At 46.8% G+C, this 16,251-nt stretch overlaps 2 protein-coding genes across 4 annotated transcripts in view; one reads left to right on the top strand and one right to left on the bottom strand.

The window, feature by feature from the left end:
* The window catches only part of SIDT1 (SID1 transmembrane family member 1), a 38,221-nt gene extending 34,625 nt beyond the window's left edge, over positions 1-3,596 (top strand). The window contains exons 21-26 of the mRNA XM_075851250.1: positions 747-823; positions 1,337-1,383; positions 1,533-1,638; positions 2,020-2,130; positions 2,327-2,440; positions 2,995-3,596. Of these exons, the coding sequence (XP_075707365.1) occupies positions 747-823; positions 1,337-1,383; positions 1,533-1,638; positions 2,020-2,130; positions 2,327-2,440; positions 2,995-3,057 (518 nt within the window). The 3' untranslated portion in view covers positions 3,058-3,596. The remainder of the gene's footprint in view (positions 1-746; positions 824-1,336; positions 1,384-1,532; positions 1,639-2,019; positions 2,131-2,326; positions 2,441-2,994) is intronic.
* A 3,523-nt stretch (positions 3,597-7,119) lies between these two features.
* Positions 7,120-16,251, bottom strand: part of USF3 (upstream transcription factor family member 3) — a 28,460-nt gene continuing 19,328 nt past the window's right edge. For all 3 annotated transcript variants that reach the window (XM_075854696.1, XM_075854695.1, XM_075854694.1), the window contains exons 5-7: positions 15,545-15,627; positions 14,935-15,031; positions 7,120-14,847 (exon numbers count right to left, since the gene is read on the bottom strand). In XM_075854696.1, the coding sequence (XP_075710811.1) occupies positions 8,657-14,847; positions 14,935-15,031; positions 15,545-15,627 (6,371 nt within the window). In that variant the 3' untranslated portion in view covers positions 7,120-8,656. The remainder of the gene's footprint in view (positions 14,848-14,934; positions 15,032-15,544; positions 15,628-16,251) is intronic.

Here is a 16,251-nt window from a genome sequence, read left to right as displayed (position 1 = left end):
ACTTGGCAGAAAACAGTCATAAAAGGCTCATGAATGGGCAATAAAACAGTGAAAACCGTGTTTTAATATCTTATTTCTAGGCTGACTTACGATTGTTTGAAGTTACAGGCCCAAAGCCTGAGGCTGCACTACTGAGAGATTCAACGACATCACCACCCTCATCAATATCTACATCCTGCCTGACTTGGCGGTCATGTGTATACCTGGGCACACTGATGTGGATGGAAATTTAACTCCACATAATGTCTCCATGACAACACTGCACCTGACAGAAATCAAAAGGGGGCATGTTGTCATCAGAATCTCTCAGTAGTGCAGCCTCAGGCTCTGGGCCTGTAACTTCAAGGGCTCATATCTCAGCCTATAAATTAGATATTAAAACACGGTTTTCACTTTTTTGCTTGATAAATGGGCCTTTTTCTAGTAGGTCTCGTTTAAGGGTTAAAGCCAACCCTATAAATTTCCCTCCCCTAACACTCACAGGGGTTCAGGAAGCTGAGATCTGGGGTGCTGTCCTTTAGGATGTCTTAGATGACCTGTATTATCAAGGAGGGAACAAGTTAGTTAATATATCCGGTGACCACCTTGTTACCTCCATATCGCAGGCCGTGGGAAACAGCCCTACAGTGTGTGCACAAACAGCATTGTAGATCTCAGCTTCCTGCACTCCTGTGAGTGCGACATAGTGAGAATCATTGAACTTCATTTAAAGGGAATTTTAATCTTCTTTTTTCCGCTTTCTACAGATTTTGGAATCTTCCGACGAATCTTCCAGATCCTGTATACAGACTGCGTGCAGCAGTGCAGCCGGCCCATGTACATGGTAGGTAATGACCAGAATCACAGCGATCCTCACAAGGCGGCAATCGAAACGTGCGTTCTATTTATCAAGGTATAGCGCCATTTTACTGGTAGTTCCAGCATATCCAACATCATGTGATGACATCATCAGTGGGCGGAGTTATGAACTTTTTAACCTAAAATGTCTATTTTACACAAAATGATGTGAGGTCCTCAGGACATGATCCGTAATCCCACATTTAAGATTAATTTTTTTATAAAAAACCCATGTATTGTTGACAAGGCCCCTCCCCTTTCCTATTTGAATGAATGGAATCTCTCAGGGGGCGGAGAAGTGACTACTTTACTGACCGTTTTAGAAAATCCATATATGTCACCCAAAATTAACCATTTCCTGCTGGAAGCTGCCACATCTCATTGTATGACATAGCTCCGCCCCTTCTATTGATCGTGTATTTAACATCCATCATGCGATATAAATGATGTGCGCAGTTTCCGGGGCGCGGTCTGATTGTCGCCATCTTTCTTCCTTCAGGACAGGATGATTCTGCTAATTGTTGGGAACATCGTCAACTGCTCATTGTAAGTACTGGATACAATGTAACACCGCGGCATTCTATATCGCGGCGGCCGCCATATTCTAACGCCGTCAGACGCTGGGATTGGGTCACTATTTGTGGGACCTGACCCCTTCCTTACATGGCCTCTGACCTTCCGCCTTTGTCTTGCAGCGCCATCTTTGGACTGGTGTATCGCCCCCGGGACTTCGCCTCCTACTTATTGGGGATCTTCATCTGTAACCTGCTGCTGTATTTGGCCTTTTATATCATCATGAAGGTAACGGGTTAAGCGACGGCCCCAGCGCAAAACACGATAACCTCGGCCGACACTGGGAAAGCTGGATGATAACCAATATAGCCGACATTACTGCTCTTACAGAGATGCCACCCAGCTTTTCCAGACCCCTGACTGGCATAAAATACCTAGTCATACAGTAATACCCCCTCACTGCTGCACTTTTGCATTACAATTCAAAACTGTAGGGAACCTGAGTGACAAAACCCTACGGGCGGCCATATTAGCGGTCACTCAGCTTTCCCAGAAACAGATAGAACTAGAATTATTATATAAAAAAGTGAAACGGAGAGATATTATAGGGATGTGCAGATGGAGCAGACTTTGTTTTCTAAATGCACATACAATGTCCTGTTTTCACAGCTTCGCAGCTCAGAGAAGATCCGTCCGCTGCCACTTTTCTGTATTTTGGCCACCGCCGGCGTCTGGGCTGCCGCTCTCTACTTCTTCTTCCAAACTCTGAGTAGCTGGGAGGTGAGAATCAGCCTTTGATCGGTTTAGTTTGATGATCGCCATCTGCTGGGTGGCGGCAGGTACTGCTGAATAGAAAGCAAATTGTAGTGCTGACATCTAGTGGTTAATAGGAAAACTGCACGATTCTAGATTTACTTTGACTTGGATAGTCACAAAAAAAGAAAACATATTAAAAAAATACATTTTTTATTTATAGGAGAGCCCGGCCCAGTCCCGGGAGAAGAACCGCGAGTGTATTCTTATGCACTTTTACGACGACCATGACATCTGGCACTTTCTTTCTGCAACTGCTATGTTCTTCTCATTTCTGGTGAGTCTAGGACCCGCTATGGTGGAGAAAAAGAGGATGGAGCGTAGGGCGAAATGTTGGCGGTAAAATTGCAAGACTTCATATAACACAATGGAGACATGTAGCATCTCCTAGTGAGGGGGCTTTTAGGCCCCATGCACACGACCGTAAAAATGGCCGTAATTACATAGACTTCTATTGGCCACGGGTACCCTCACGTTTGCTTACGGGCAGGTGAAAAATATACAATATGTCCTATTTCAGTCCGTAATTACGGCACAGGCAGCCCCATAGAAGTCTATGGGGTCCTGTAATTACGAGAGCATTGCTAGGCGACGTCAGGGGATTTCAATTTTGCACATGATTGTGACATCATTTCCAGCCCCCCCCCCCTTTTTTTACCGGTCCGTAAATACGGGTTAAATACAGAATAGAATATAGAACGTCTCGTCTTGGGTTTCCAATGATTTCTATAATTGTCCCTTCCGCATAACGGTCTTCTCCGCCGCTCAGGATCTTCTCACGCTACGTCCAGTATAAGCTGAAGCATCTCATTGGTCAATGTCGTTCCTCAGGTTCTTCTCACGCTGGACGACGACCTGGACGACGTGCGCAGAGACAAGATCCCGGTCTTCTGAGGAGACTCGGCCACCGGCAGACGTCGCTGTTATTCCTTCATGTTCCTGGATTCCAGGCAAGAGATGAAGTCCGTTTACCTTCCTGAGGAAGAAGAGGATGGGAAATGGCCAGAGGGAGAAGGCGCGCCGTCCTTTCCTCAGTCCACCAGCTTTCTCAAAAACCGTAACCGCTGCCTGTGCGCCGGAGCCCTGGTCCGGGTCCATCGTCGCGGGAGACTTTGCCCATTTCCTCTGGAACAAACACAACCCTGCTTTTCCGAGGCCTAAAAACCCCCAATCCCGCCCAGACTGCCACAATGGTGCCACCTGCTGGTTGGGCCAGGAATTGCTGCCAAATTAACGTCCTTAGAACTTCATTGATTTATCGAATTGTTGCCAATGTTTTTCATATGTTTTTATCCGTAGACCTCGTTGACTGTAGCTCGCGCTTTTATGGACTGGTCAGTGTACGCGGCCCCCGTCGTCGTTAACTCTTTCAGTGCTGCTCGTGTTGTAGAACTTGTGGACTTTCTATTTTATTTATTAAAACGTGATTTGTACTTTTGTGATGAAAACCTCAAGACGTCGGACTATGATCCAAGGATCGCCGACAACCTGCAGACATTGGACCGCTGAAACATGTGCGGCGGCGATCACACCGCCGATACAGAACAAGGTGCTCACCGATCGCACCATAAAACTGCCCTTATAAACTCTTATTCCCGTGTCGCGTGGTTGTGATGACACATGAACAGTTAATGCACCCACGATTCTCTTATTTAACATTCCTTCAAATAAAAAAAAAACAACCCCCCCCCCCCCCCCCCCGAGTCACCCACCATTAGTGTCCATATCCCCCAGTTTTCCGCAGACCCTGACCGGAATACACCTCTGTATTTTTGGGCCTCCTTTGAGACCCTTTAAGGAGTCCTCTTTGTTTTCTCTCTCCATCCTGTCAGTCTTCACTGTAGTTGCGGCATGCTATTCATGAACCAGGAAGAGCAGAATGAACAGAGCTTTAGTTACCGCTCACAGGGGAGCCCGGCCATGCATGGACCGGTGATAGGAGAGATGAAGAACAATGTCACCTGTAAATGGAATAAACTTTATAATAAAACGGGAATATTAACAAGAAGTGTCTATGGCTGCAACCTGTGGGGTCTCCTGGGAGAACGTCTCTATATAAGGGACCCCGTTCCCATAAATATAGTCCCATCCGGAACAGCAAGATGATGTCACCGTCATAGTATACGTTCCCAGGCAGCGGCTATCCGGGCATGCTGGGAGTTGTAGTTCACAATAGATGAGTAACAGCTGGGAGATCGCGGATGTGGTGCAGCGGTTCGTTTTTCCTACATCAGATCAGCGTACGGCGGAAAAACACTCCCCAGAATGCAAATCACCAGAGCAAGAGCCACGCAGAGACTGAACAAGCAGATAATGTAGAAAATGATCGCAGTGTCCAAGGAGTGAGGCCCAGACCGGAGTAATTCGTTTTTTTGGACAATGTGTTTCGAAATATAATAGTTTTTTTTTTTTTTCTTATTTACCTTTTTATCAAAATGCGCTGCCCAAATAAAGAAAAGGAAGAAAAGAATTCTATTTAGAAACGCATTATCCAAAATAATCGTATATATTTACTGCGGTCTGGGCGGCGCTTCCTGGACACAGCGATCTCTTCCTTTTACTACGTTATTCACTTGATGCCGGATCTCTGTCCCCCACCGAGGAAACTGCAGACACAAGATTTACTATCTACAAGTCTTCACTAGTGCTGTACAGAATTCACACCAAACTAGGCCAATGCACTCATACACTGTCCACCAGTTATATTTCTTTATCAGGTTTCACCCTATGGTGCTCTATGTGGATGTCTGAATAGGAAGCGAATGCTGAGGGATTTCAGCTCTAAAGCCTGCAGCATTGTAAGTGCAGCTCTGGAGTATAATACAGGATATAACTCAGGATCAGTACAGGATAAGTAATGTAATGTATGTACACAGTGACTCCACCAGCAGAATAGTGAGTGCAGCTCTGGAGTATAATAAAGGATATAACTCAGGATAAGTAATGTAATGTATGTACACAGTGACTCCACCAGCAGAATAGTGAGTGCAGCTCTGGAGTATAATATAGGATATAACTCAGGATCAGTACAGGATAAGTAATGTAATGTATGTACACAGTGACTCCACCAGCAGAATAGTGAGTGCAGCTCTGGAGTGTAATACAGGATATAACTCAGGATCAGTACAGGATAAGTAATGTAATGTATGTACACAGTGACTCCACCAGCAGAATAGTGAGTGCAGCTCTGGAGTATAATACAGGATGTAACTGAGGATCAGTACAGGATAAGTAATGTAATGTATGTACACAGTGACTCCACACGCAGAATAGTGAGTGCAGCTCTGGAGTATAATACAGGATGTAACTCAGGATCAGTACAGGATAAGTAATGTATGTACACAGTGACTCCACCAGCAGAATAGTGAGTGCAGCTCTGGAGTATAATACAGGATATAACTCAGCATCAGTACAGGATAAGTAATGTAATGTATGTACACAGTGACTCCACTAGCAGAATAGTGAGTGCAGCTCTGGAGTATAATACAGGATGTAACTCAGGATCAGTACAGGATAAGTAATGTAATGTATGTACACAGTGACTCCACCAGCAGAATAGTGAGTGCAGCTCTGGAGTATAATAAAGGATATAACTCAGGATAAGTAATGTAATGTATGTACACAGTGACTCCACCAGCAGAATAGTGAGTGCAGCTCTGGAGTATAATACAGGATGTAACTGAGGATCAGTACAGGATAAGTAATGTATGTACACAGTGACTCCACCAGCAGAATAGTGAGTGCCGCTCTGGAGTATAATACAGGATATAACTCAGGATCAGTACAGGATAAGTAATGTAATGTATGTACACAGTGACTCCACCAGCAGAATAGTGAGTGCCGCTCTGGAGTATAATACAGGATATAACTCAGGATCAGTACAGGATAAGTAATGTAATGTATGTACACAGTGACTCCACCAGCAGAATAGTGAGTGCAGCTCTGGAGTATAATAAAGGATATAACTCAGGATAAGTAATGTAATGTATGTACACAGTGACTCCACCAGCAGAATAGTGAGTGCAGCTCTGGAGTATAATATAGGATATAACTCAGGATCAGTACAGGATAAGTAATGTAATGTATGTACACAGTGACTCCACCAGCAGAATAGTGAGTGCAGCTCTGGAGTGTAATACAGGATATAACTCAGGATCAGTACAGGATAAGTAATGTAATGTATGTACACAGTGACTCCACCAGCAGAATAGTGAGTTCAGCTCTGGAGTATAATACAGGATGTAACTCAGGATCAGTACAGGATATGTAATGTATGTACACAGTGACTCCACCAGCAGGATAGTGAGTGCAGCTCTGGAGTATAATATAGGATGTAACTCAGGATCAGTACAGGATAAGTAATGTAATGTATGTACACAGTGACTCCACCAGCAGAATAGTGAGTGCAGCTCTGGAGTATAATACAGGATGTAACTCAGGATCAGTACAGGATAAGTAATGTAATGTATGTACACAGTGACTCCACCAGCAGAATAGTGAGTGCAGCTCTGGAGTATAATACAGGATGTAACTCAGGATCAGTACAGGATAAGTAATGTAATGTACACAGTGACCCCACCAGCAGAATAGTGAGTGCAGCTCTGGAGTATAATACAGGATATAACTCAGGATCAGTACAGGATAAGTAATGTAATGTATGTACACAGTGACTCCACCAGCAGAATAGTGAGTGCAGCTCTGGAGTATAATACAGGATATAACTCAGGATCAGTACAGGATAAGTAATGTAATGTATGTACACAGTGACTCCACCAGCAGAATAGTGAGTGCAGCTCTGGAGTATAATACAGGATATAACTCAGGATCAGTGCAGGATAAGTAATGTAATGTCCCTTTGTGCAGAGGAGATCACACACACATCATGGAAGAGAGGATATTCTGCACAGTAAACATACACGCATAAGTTTGTATATAACAAGAGCTCGGGAGACCACGAGAGGCGTAAGAACTTTTATTTTACTAATAAAATATGTTCAGCTCTTTACAAAGAATTATTACAACCAGTCTGACATTAAATAGAAACCATTGAAAATAAAAGCGTATCATGATATCTGCAAGTACCAAAGCAGCAATAGAAAATCAAATACAGAGCCCCACCCCCACCCCTCACTCCACCCACATAAAACAGAAAAAAAAAGGTCTGAAACTTAAATGGGCGCCGTCATCTTAGAATTTCCAAAAAGTATAAAGAACTATACACAACATGTACAGTGGAGAGGCCGGGCCGAGCTCCTTGGAATCTACATATGTACAGTATAATATATACAATGAAATGTAGGGTACAGGGTGTTGTTAGGGGGGGCTGATGAGACTTCAGGGGTTACTATAGAGTGCAAATCAGTACAGCGTCTGGTATAATATACCATCATAGAGCCGAGCCTTACCAGTATCTGGACCGAACATATAGGGCCGTGTTTACAGACTCCGATCGCCCTCCCACCGTACCCCTAATGCAACCGCCACGTGGAAACCCAGCCTAAGAAGCTCAGGATTGCGCTGCTTCATCTTCCTATGCTCTTTTTTTTTTATATACAGAAGTGAATCATGACATCACCCAAACGTGATGACATCACACGTGAGTTATTAGACCGCACCCCCACCAAATTATTATAATTTACTACTTATCACACCGATTCTCTGTGATGTTCATTAGATGAGAAAAACATTGGGACCAGATAAAAAGGATTATGGTGAGAAAGACGGTGACAGTAGAAGTGTTCACAATGGGGAGTCCTGATAGACAAAGCAACGGAGCAATGTCCTAGGAGTTTTAGTGGTTCACAAAACAAAAACACAGGGAAAAATTAAGTATGATGTCAGGGGTCCCCTTCAATACATAAATTAGAGAAAGGGTTACTGGGAGTCATCACAAACAATGGACCAATCACGGTGTTGGTGTGAACAGGCGGAGGTCAGTTTGCCGTCCCCAGTGACCTCTCTACCGGTTTCCAAGGACCCCCGGGTTGGGAAACACTGGTCTAACAGATCTCTCATTTTGACCCGAGTATTCAGAAAGGTTTCTTTGGATGCTTCTGACCTGAAAAGCTTTACATTTTGGCATTAAATTTCAATTACAGTCAAATTACAAATCCCCTTAAGAATATTCAATAAATCTGGTGGAGAAATATCAGGCAGGGGTTACAGGGATACAGCAAAAATGTGTAAATCCCAAACAGTTCTAGAAAATAGTCAAAAAATGATTAAAAACAACACAAAAGAAAACACAAGTCCTCATCACACCGGCCGCCAACGGGACAGTTGACGACACTAAACTCTTCCCACTGTAGAGGGTGTCGAGATATTGGCCAAAATTGGAACACGAATGGTTAAAACTGGTTCGGGAACTTGGAAGAGGGAAATGTTGATTGTGGAAGGAGCAACAAAACGGAAGATATAGAAGACGATAAAGTTACAAAAAAGTAAATAAACAACAGGAAATGGAACACGAAAAATACAATATTCATGAGTAACGTTACACTGCCGAACTGGAGTCGTGACCCAATATATGGCTTATGTTGTGTGCCGGCCGGTTTGACGTCTGCTTCGAAGAGTCAGAGGCGGAAGAGTGCGATATGGAAAGTAAGGGAGATACCGCTGAGCCGTCGGCAGGGAGAGCCGTGGCAATTTCTGGAAAGAGGGAGGTCAAGTTAAAGTTGGACAGGTGTGAAGGGTTGGCCATGTGCATAGGTGGCATTTCGGGAAGTAGAGGGAATGTGGTTTGGGAGAAGCCAACAGGCCTGGGGGGGGACAATATGGAGCCAAATCTATTGCTGTTGGGTTTTTCGGTGTTGGGATTAGGAAACATTTGGTTGGAGAAATAAGGAATGGTCAGATCATTGGACAAACTTGGATGAGCTGGTGAATACGGAGGGTAAAAAGAAGGCAACGTGTTCTGTGGATCTACAGGGATCAGGGCGGGTGTCCGTGTGGCCGTCTGCGTAACGGGAGGAATGAAGGACGCATTTGCGTTAATTGGTGGGTTCATTGGACCTTCCGGGATGAATGGAAAACCGAAATTCTGAGTGAGTGTATGTTGGTCAGGAGCAGGATTGTCAGCGGACACCTGAGGGCTGTCAGGCATAAAGCGAACAATGCCGGTCCTCTTATCTGTAACGGGCCGCTGCCGCCCAAGGATCATGCTATCGGGGCCAGTGAGCGGAAGGTGAGGCAGGGTAGAGTCAAACATATTGCCGTGTCTCTGGTTCCCCGATCGGTTTCTTTCAGGCTGACGCGTTTTGGAATCATGTTCCTCTTGTAGAGGATGTCTAGAACGCTGGACTACCGGTGTATTGGCGTGCCTCACTGTTTGACGCTGATCTCCATTTCCATGGGAAATAGACTGATGAGGAATAGGTGGATGGACCACACCATGCATGTTAATAGAAACTTGTATATTTAGTTGGTTCTTTGCCTGCCCATCAGCCGCCCGTACAGCATTAGACTTTTGCATGGAACTGTGAGGACTTGAATTCCTTCCCTGAATGTCTCCAGAGGAAGAAGAGCTGGAAAACGGAATATTTAAAGAACTGTTCCTCGAGTTGACGTGTCCCATCAGCAGGTCACAGCTTTCCCGGTTCTGTCCGTCACTCTCTCTCCGGAGGTGCAATGACTCTCGGGTCGGTGGGCAACTGAACTCGATGCTGGAGTTGGAGTTGTACTGCGTTCTTTGATGACTAGATATCGACCTCTGACTTGCGCCAACTTGCTCTCCAATATGTGGGGCTAATAAACTCTGCATAAAGCTCTGGTGACAAGAATTTTCATTTTCTCGAATCGGAAGAGTATTTGCCATGGACACTTCTTGGGCGGTCTGGTAGGGAAGGTGTTTTTGCCGATCCATTGCCGAATTAAGATTCTGATTAATCCTATAGGCGTGTGACTGCAACCCCCTCATATTGGCATTGCTTCCACCCTCATTGTTCCTGGACGTCTGAACTTCAAAGGACGGTGGTTGCTGCTGATTCAAGCCTCCGGATTTAAAGGTCTGACAGTCCGGAAGCCTCTGAGGATCCGAATTGATGGCGTGCTCAATGGACATGTGGCCCTGCAGGTTATGGGTTGGTATAACTTTGTTCCTGGACGCGTCCAGATACTTTCTCATTTCGATCTGCTCCGATACCCTTGAAGATTGGACGGATACTCCGATTCTCTGTTCCGTGTTTGAGGTGCTCTTGCCTATAAGCGCCTCGGCAGAATAACTAGATACTCGGTTCCTTTCCTGCCTGTGCGGAGCAAAAGTCATGTTTGTAGGCCGAGAAACAACGCTAGCTTGGGAAGCCATTTGTTGCTCCAAACTCCTTGAGGTCATTAGTCTTTGGACTTGGCTGTGACCTGATAAGTGCTCCGAAGACACAATAGGTCCTTGCGACCGGCTAAGATCCTGTTGATGTTGATGAAGTATATCCTGGCCGACATGGCCATGCTGGTGGGTTACGTGGAGACCCCGGGGAGGTGCATTGTTATCACACGTCTTCTCTGCTTGGGCACTTCCAAAATGGGAGGGGATCTGCTGCTGTTGGATCTGTTGATGATGATGAGCTTGACCGCTCTTATGCCGATTTTGCTCGGTGAGGTGTTTCTGTTGTAGAGACAGCCGTGCCGCCTGGGCACCATGGACGTGGTTCTGTTTCTTTTGCATCTGAACGTCCTGCTGCTGTATCATGCGTTGATGCTGAATGTTATGAGACTGAGAACGAATGGAACGGTCCACGTGTGGCACTTGTTGCTGCTGATACAAGTGATGGTGGTCACGCATATGTCCAGCTTGTTGTTGCTGCTGCTGCTTTAAGTATGGATTGTTACTATGAAGTGGCACTTGCTGTTGGTGCGGTTGCAAAGACTGAAGGTGTTGGTTTCCGATCTGACCCTGTTCTGATATAGAAGGCTGCGAACTGCAACGTAGATCAGTTTGTCGTAGAGTCGGGTTTACAAAGTTATTATTGGAAGTGAACAGATTGGAGAGTCCCTCGCCGTGGCTTTGGACGATACTGGACACCGATGACGAAGAGGAGCCGTGACTGACTAATACTTCGTTCTGCTCGGCAACACCGTTCGGAGGCTGCAACCGGTCAAGTCGAATCGGAGCGTGACACTGTTTTTGTCTCTTGGCTGCCGAGAGTAACCCGTCCTCATGAGCGGAACGCTTGTTTGACTCTTTTCTGGAATCTGGAGTTTGTTTTAGGAGGGGCGCGGTAGCCTGAGATACCTGCATAACAGCCGAACCCATCGAATGCATCTGTTGGTGCGAGAAGTCGGACAAAACAGTCGTCACGTCGGTCTGGCTTTCGTAAACGCTGGAGGACACGGGAGGATGAGTGGATGGAGGCATGGGCAGGTGTTCGGAGGTCTGCAACACATTGGCACAGTTCACCGAATGGTTAATGCCACCCGGGTGTATTAAATTATTGATGCTCAAACTTGCCATGCTTTGCGATTGAGATGTTGAAATCTGTAGCGAGAGATTGCTGGAATTTACCGCCATTGAACAATTACTTTTTTCTACCAAACGCTCGACACATGGGTGGGCATTAGTATCCAGGGCACTGAAGGAATTCGATGAAGGCGGAAGCCGAGAAATGTTTTCTTTGGCCGAGTGGGTCTTGAAAGGCAGTCGACAGTCCGGGGGCAACGTTTCGGCTTCGGAATTCCTGGGAAGCGAATCTCCAACTTCGGCCTCTACCCTTGATCTTCCTTTCGAAAGAGTTTCTTGGTCAAAAATAGCTCTGGCGGCAACTGCCACTATGTCATTGTGCTCAGAAAATCCACAGCCAAGAAACGGTGGCCCGTGTGACGCACCACTGACTACCTCATCCCGGTTAGTATCTGGCAACATCGAAGCTACTGAGAAATTACGACCACTAGCAGAACTATTGGACGAGGGCGAGTCCGTCTGACGATTGGTAGCAGAGGAGTTGCCGCCACCGTCTTGTTCAGAGATACTGGTCTGATTTGAGGCAACTTGAACGGACGGGTTCGGAAGAACAGGTTCTGGTCTCGTTTCGCCAGCAGGAGCCGGTTCTTTAGCCTTGATTTTGAGTAATGTTCCGTGACCGTCAAGATCGGCTTTTAAAAGGAGGGACTTCTCATTTGGGTCATCCGTTAATATCTGCGCTTCCAATAGGTCAGCAGCAGTTAAAGCTGGAGAGTCGTCTTCTACCAGGCAAGATCTGGAACCCGTGGCAGGATCCGAACTACCACGGGTGGTTAATTCGTTTGGATCTTGAGGAACATCTGCAACCACAGCCTCTTGAAGGGTCTCCCTATTTGCAGGATGACTGCCGGGTTCTACCATTTCCTTATAACATTGTGGTGGTGAAGACGACCTGTGCTCATTCTGGGTCACACAAGAGTCCGAGCCTGCACCAGCATCTATAGGGTTGGGGACATATGTAGGTGCCGGCTCATCGCGCCTCGGTTCAGAGGACACTACGTTGCTTTCTGAGTTTGCCGAATTTCTGCTTTCAGTTTTTTCACCGTTTTCCGAAGATCGACCTTCTACAGCATCTGCGGTCGCCGTCGTAGTCAAAGACGTTGCCAAGACCGTCACTTTTTCTTTCTCGCTCTGAGGTTCGTTACCGGGCTGAGCGTTCGGAGGTTCTGGACAAGATGAACCTGGCTTACTTGTCGCAGCGGGATCCTTCTTTAAGGAAGCCCCTTTCTTAACCGCAGGCTTCTTGATTGGCTTTTTTGGCTTTGCACTGGCCGGCGTAGCATTCGCAGGCTTTACCGATACAGGCTTGGTCATTACGGACGCAATAGGTAGAGCAGATGATGGGTCAGAAACGGTGGGCGTCACGTTGGCTCCGGACACTGAAACATAGTTCACTGGTACGGTGTTGGTGCTTAACGTAGCTGGCGTCGAGGGGCTAAGAGTAAACTGCAGGCAGTTCTGACCCGCCATCTGAGATATGTTCTGACTGAGGTTGGCCAAAGCACCGAAGGTGTTGAGAGCTACATTGGTGTTCGGATCTTCACTAGTTGTTGGCTGGATGATTTGCATAGGGGTTTGGTTAGAGGATCCAGCTGAAGGATTCACAGGCTGCAGTGCAAATAATTGTCCATTTAGAGAGATGGTCGGCGGCTGTTGGTTTGATGCGGCTGTAGACACCGGCACCTGCTGTGCGGCGCTGGACGGCTGAACGGGACTAGGTCTGGGCAATATATGAACCAGGTGTTTTCCACCAAATGTCTGTGGCATTACAGAACTTTGCACAGGGTTTGACGGGCAAGCGACTGGATTGGTTGCGTTGATGGGCATCACCACGGAAGGCGCGGGCTGAGCCGTCATAATAGGAAGCGTGTTCTGGTTCGGGGTCGCTTGGATTATAACGATTTGCTGCCCCACGGGTGGTTTAGGAACAGGTGGACATGGCGCTGGTGCTGGTGGTTGTAGTAATATAATGTTCTGATTGGCTGGTGATGTATTTATTGCAGCACCAAACGGCTGAGCCACCTGAATTACTTGCACGGGCGGGTGCAGCGGAAGGATACTGCTTGTGCTTTGCGGCTGCGGTTGGGTTATGAGTGACTGCACTTGTACAGGCTGACATGAAGGCATTTTCACCATGACTTGTTCCACGGGTTTGACTTCCGAGGACGCGATGTTGTAAGCCGCCACCGGCCGGTTATTCGAAGTATCTTTGGAGGCCACGGGCTGCTCAGTCAGTGGTGGAGGAATAACAGAGGACGACTGACTCAACGGCTGCACCGTGTTTCCAGCAAGTTGCAGCGTCGTCCATGTGGTTTGAGTGTTCCCATCGGATGGAAACCGAGACAGACCGCCAAGACTTTTCATATCCGGTAAGCCACACGACAAAGACCAGCTCGTCAACATGGACACACTGGAACCTGCTTGAACGTCCACGGATGAATTGGGTTCTCTCGAATGTATGACGACCCCCATGCCGGACCCAATATCAACGGTGGGCAAAGTTTCGTTCCCAGTTTCGACACAACCGGAATCTCCAGATGTCGTCTCGTGACCATTCGAAGACACCAGGAGACTTACTGCGGGAACGTTGGCTTGTGATACTTGTGAGGGGAGATTGCTGTTGACGGTTGCGTCTACATATTCCCAACCGGGAGATTGAACACCATTTCCTTCTAGGACCATCGTCTGGGAATAATTCATCGGACCCGCTGTACTGGTTGGTGAGGGAAACGGAGCTGAGGAACCGGTCGGGGAATGGACAGCTCCTTTGCCATTGGATAGGATGAGGTTTGCGGCGCCCTGTGCGATGGTCACAGGAAGACTCGTAGATTGTACTTGACCCGCTGTGGTCGATGTTGAGTTTTGCTGCCATGTTTTGTCTAATGGAAACACGCCGGCGATGGTGATGGGCGTCATCAGGTTGCAGGTTCTTTGCACCGGCACCACGTTGGCCGTCTGCTTCTGGAGGTTATGACTCACGTTGAAGGTGATGCCGTGGACAGTGGTGGCCTGGTTGGAAGGACCCAGCTGGTTACTGCTTGGGCAGAGGGGAAGTTTTTGGGCTTGGTCAGCCGGAGCGATCAATGAAGCTTTGGGGGTTTTTACGTTTCCTTTCCAATTCAGCGTGGGGTCGTCGTACAAGCAGATGTCGTGGCTCTTCAATAAATCTACGTAGCGAGCGTTTTCTTTCTGGATCTCCGACAACTCTTTCCGGAGTTTTTTGATCTCGCAGGCTGCAAAACAAGGAAAAATTTATGAGAATTAATGGCAAACCAAATTAAACGTGAAGATTCAAACCCCCATCATCCGCTCCGTCTCACCTTGCTCCTTGTTTCCTCCGTTTAGTAGCAGCTCGTCGTTCTGACGCTTCAGCTCGGTGATGTACTTGAAAGCCTGATCCAGAATCATGTTTTTGCTCTGAAGACGACAAAAATGAAAAATAAAATTAAAAAAAAGGGGTCTTTTGGGATTTTACATTAATGGCCATTAAGGTACGATCAGTGGGGGTCCGAACTCCGCAACGCCCACCGATCAGGAGAACGAAAGGGCAATGAAATCCATGAGTGAAGTGGCCGCGACGTTCTTCGTTCTGCTAGTCGGACCCCCTGTGATTATCCTAAGGCATCAATGGAAGATCCCTTCGGGGGATTCCTTAAAGGGGCTCTCCACTCGGGTCAATAAACTTCATAGATGACGGGGGGTCCCAACTTGGGACCCCACTCTATTGGCCAGAGCAAAGAGTTGGTGCAAAAGATTTATTGTTTAAGTTCAATCGACCACATACAACGCAAGGAAATTGCGGACATGTCGGCAGCCTCCCCTGATGACAATCGGGGGTGTCAGCGGGGGGGGGGCCCCAGTCATCACCGAACCACGTTAGGAGGCCATTTTTTCCTCTATGGCCTAAACATCCACAGATGGAGCCGTTACCTGCTTTAGTGCTGCAGAACACGGGATGACGTCCCCGATCCGATTTATCCCAGAGTTTATTTTCTTCTTCCGATGTCTCTCCACTAAAAGAAAATAGAAATGAACGTTCATCAAATCACCACAACTCGTGCGTCACCGGCTCCAGAGCCACAAATAGTCCAGACAAACGGATGGATGGGAAGAAGCCGCCGAGGAGGGAGGAACGAAACCTGCTCAAAACTTCCGCGGGATCGTCTCCCCCTGAACACCATTATTTATAGATTTACTTCAATAGATCCGACATTCTGTGCCCATTCATTTCTGAATTTACACTATATGGCCAAAAGTATGTGGACCCCTCCTGATAACCGAGTTCAGGTGTTTCAGCTTCTCCCATTACCAGTAGGTGCACAAAATCAAGCACACAGCCATGTAATCTCCATAGACAAACATTGCTAGTAGTGGGTCGTACTGGGAGCTTTGTGACTTCACATGTGGCAATGTTATAGGATCCCAACTTCACCTCAAGTCAGTCCATGAAATTAATCTGATCTGCCCCAGTCACCTGTAAGTGTCATTATCTGTTAGATCTGCTCCTGCCACCTGTAAGTAATATTATCTGCTAGATCTTCTCCAGTCACCTGAAAGTAATATTATTATCTGCTGGATCTTCTCCAATCACCTGTAAGTAATATTATTATCTACTAGATCTGCCCCGGTCACCTGTA

The sequence above is a fragment of the Rhinoderma darwinii genome, chromosome 2 (assembly GCF_050947455.1).
Source record: "Rhinoderma darwinii isolate aRhiDar2 chromosome 2, aRhiDar2.hap1, whole genome shotgun sequence".
NCBI lineage: Eukaryota > Metazoa > Chordata > Amphibia > Anura > Rhinodermatidae > Rhinoderma > Rhinoderma darwinii.
The sequence above is the reverse complement of the archived record's forward strand: the minus strand, read 5'-3'. Positions and strand labels throughout refer to the sequence as shown.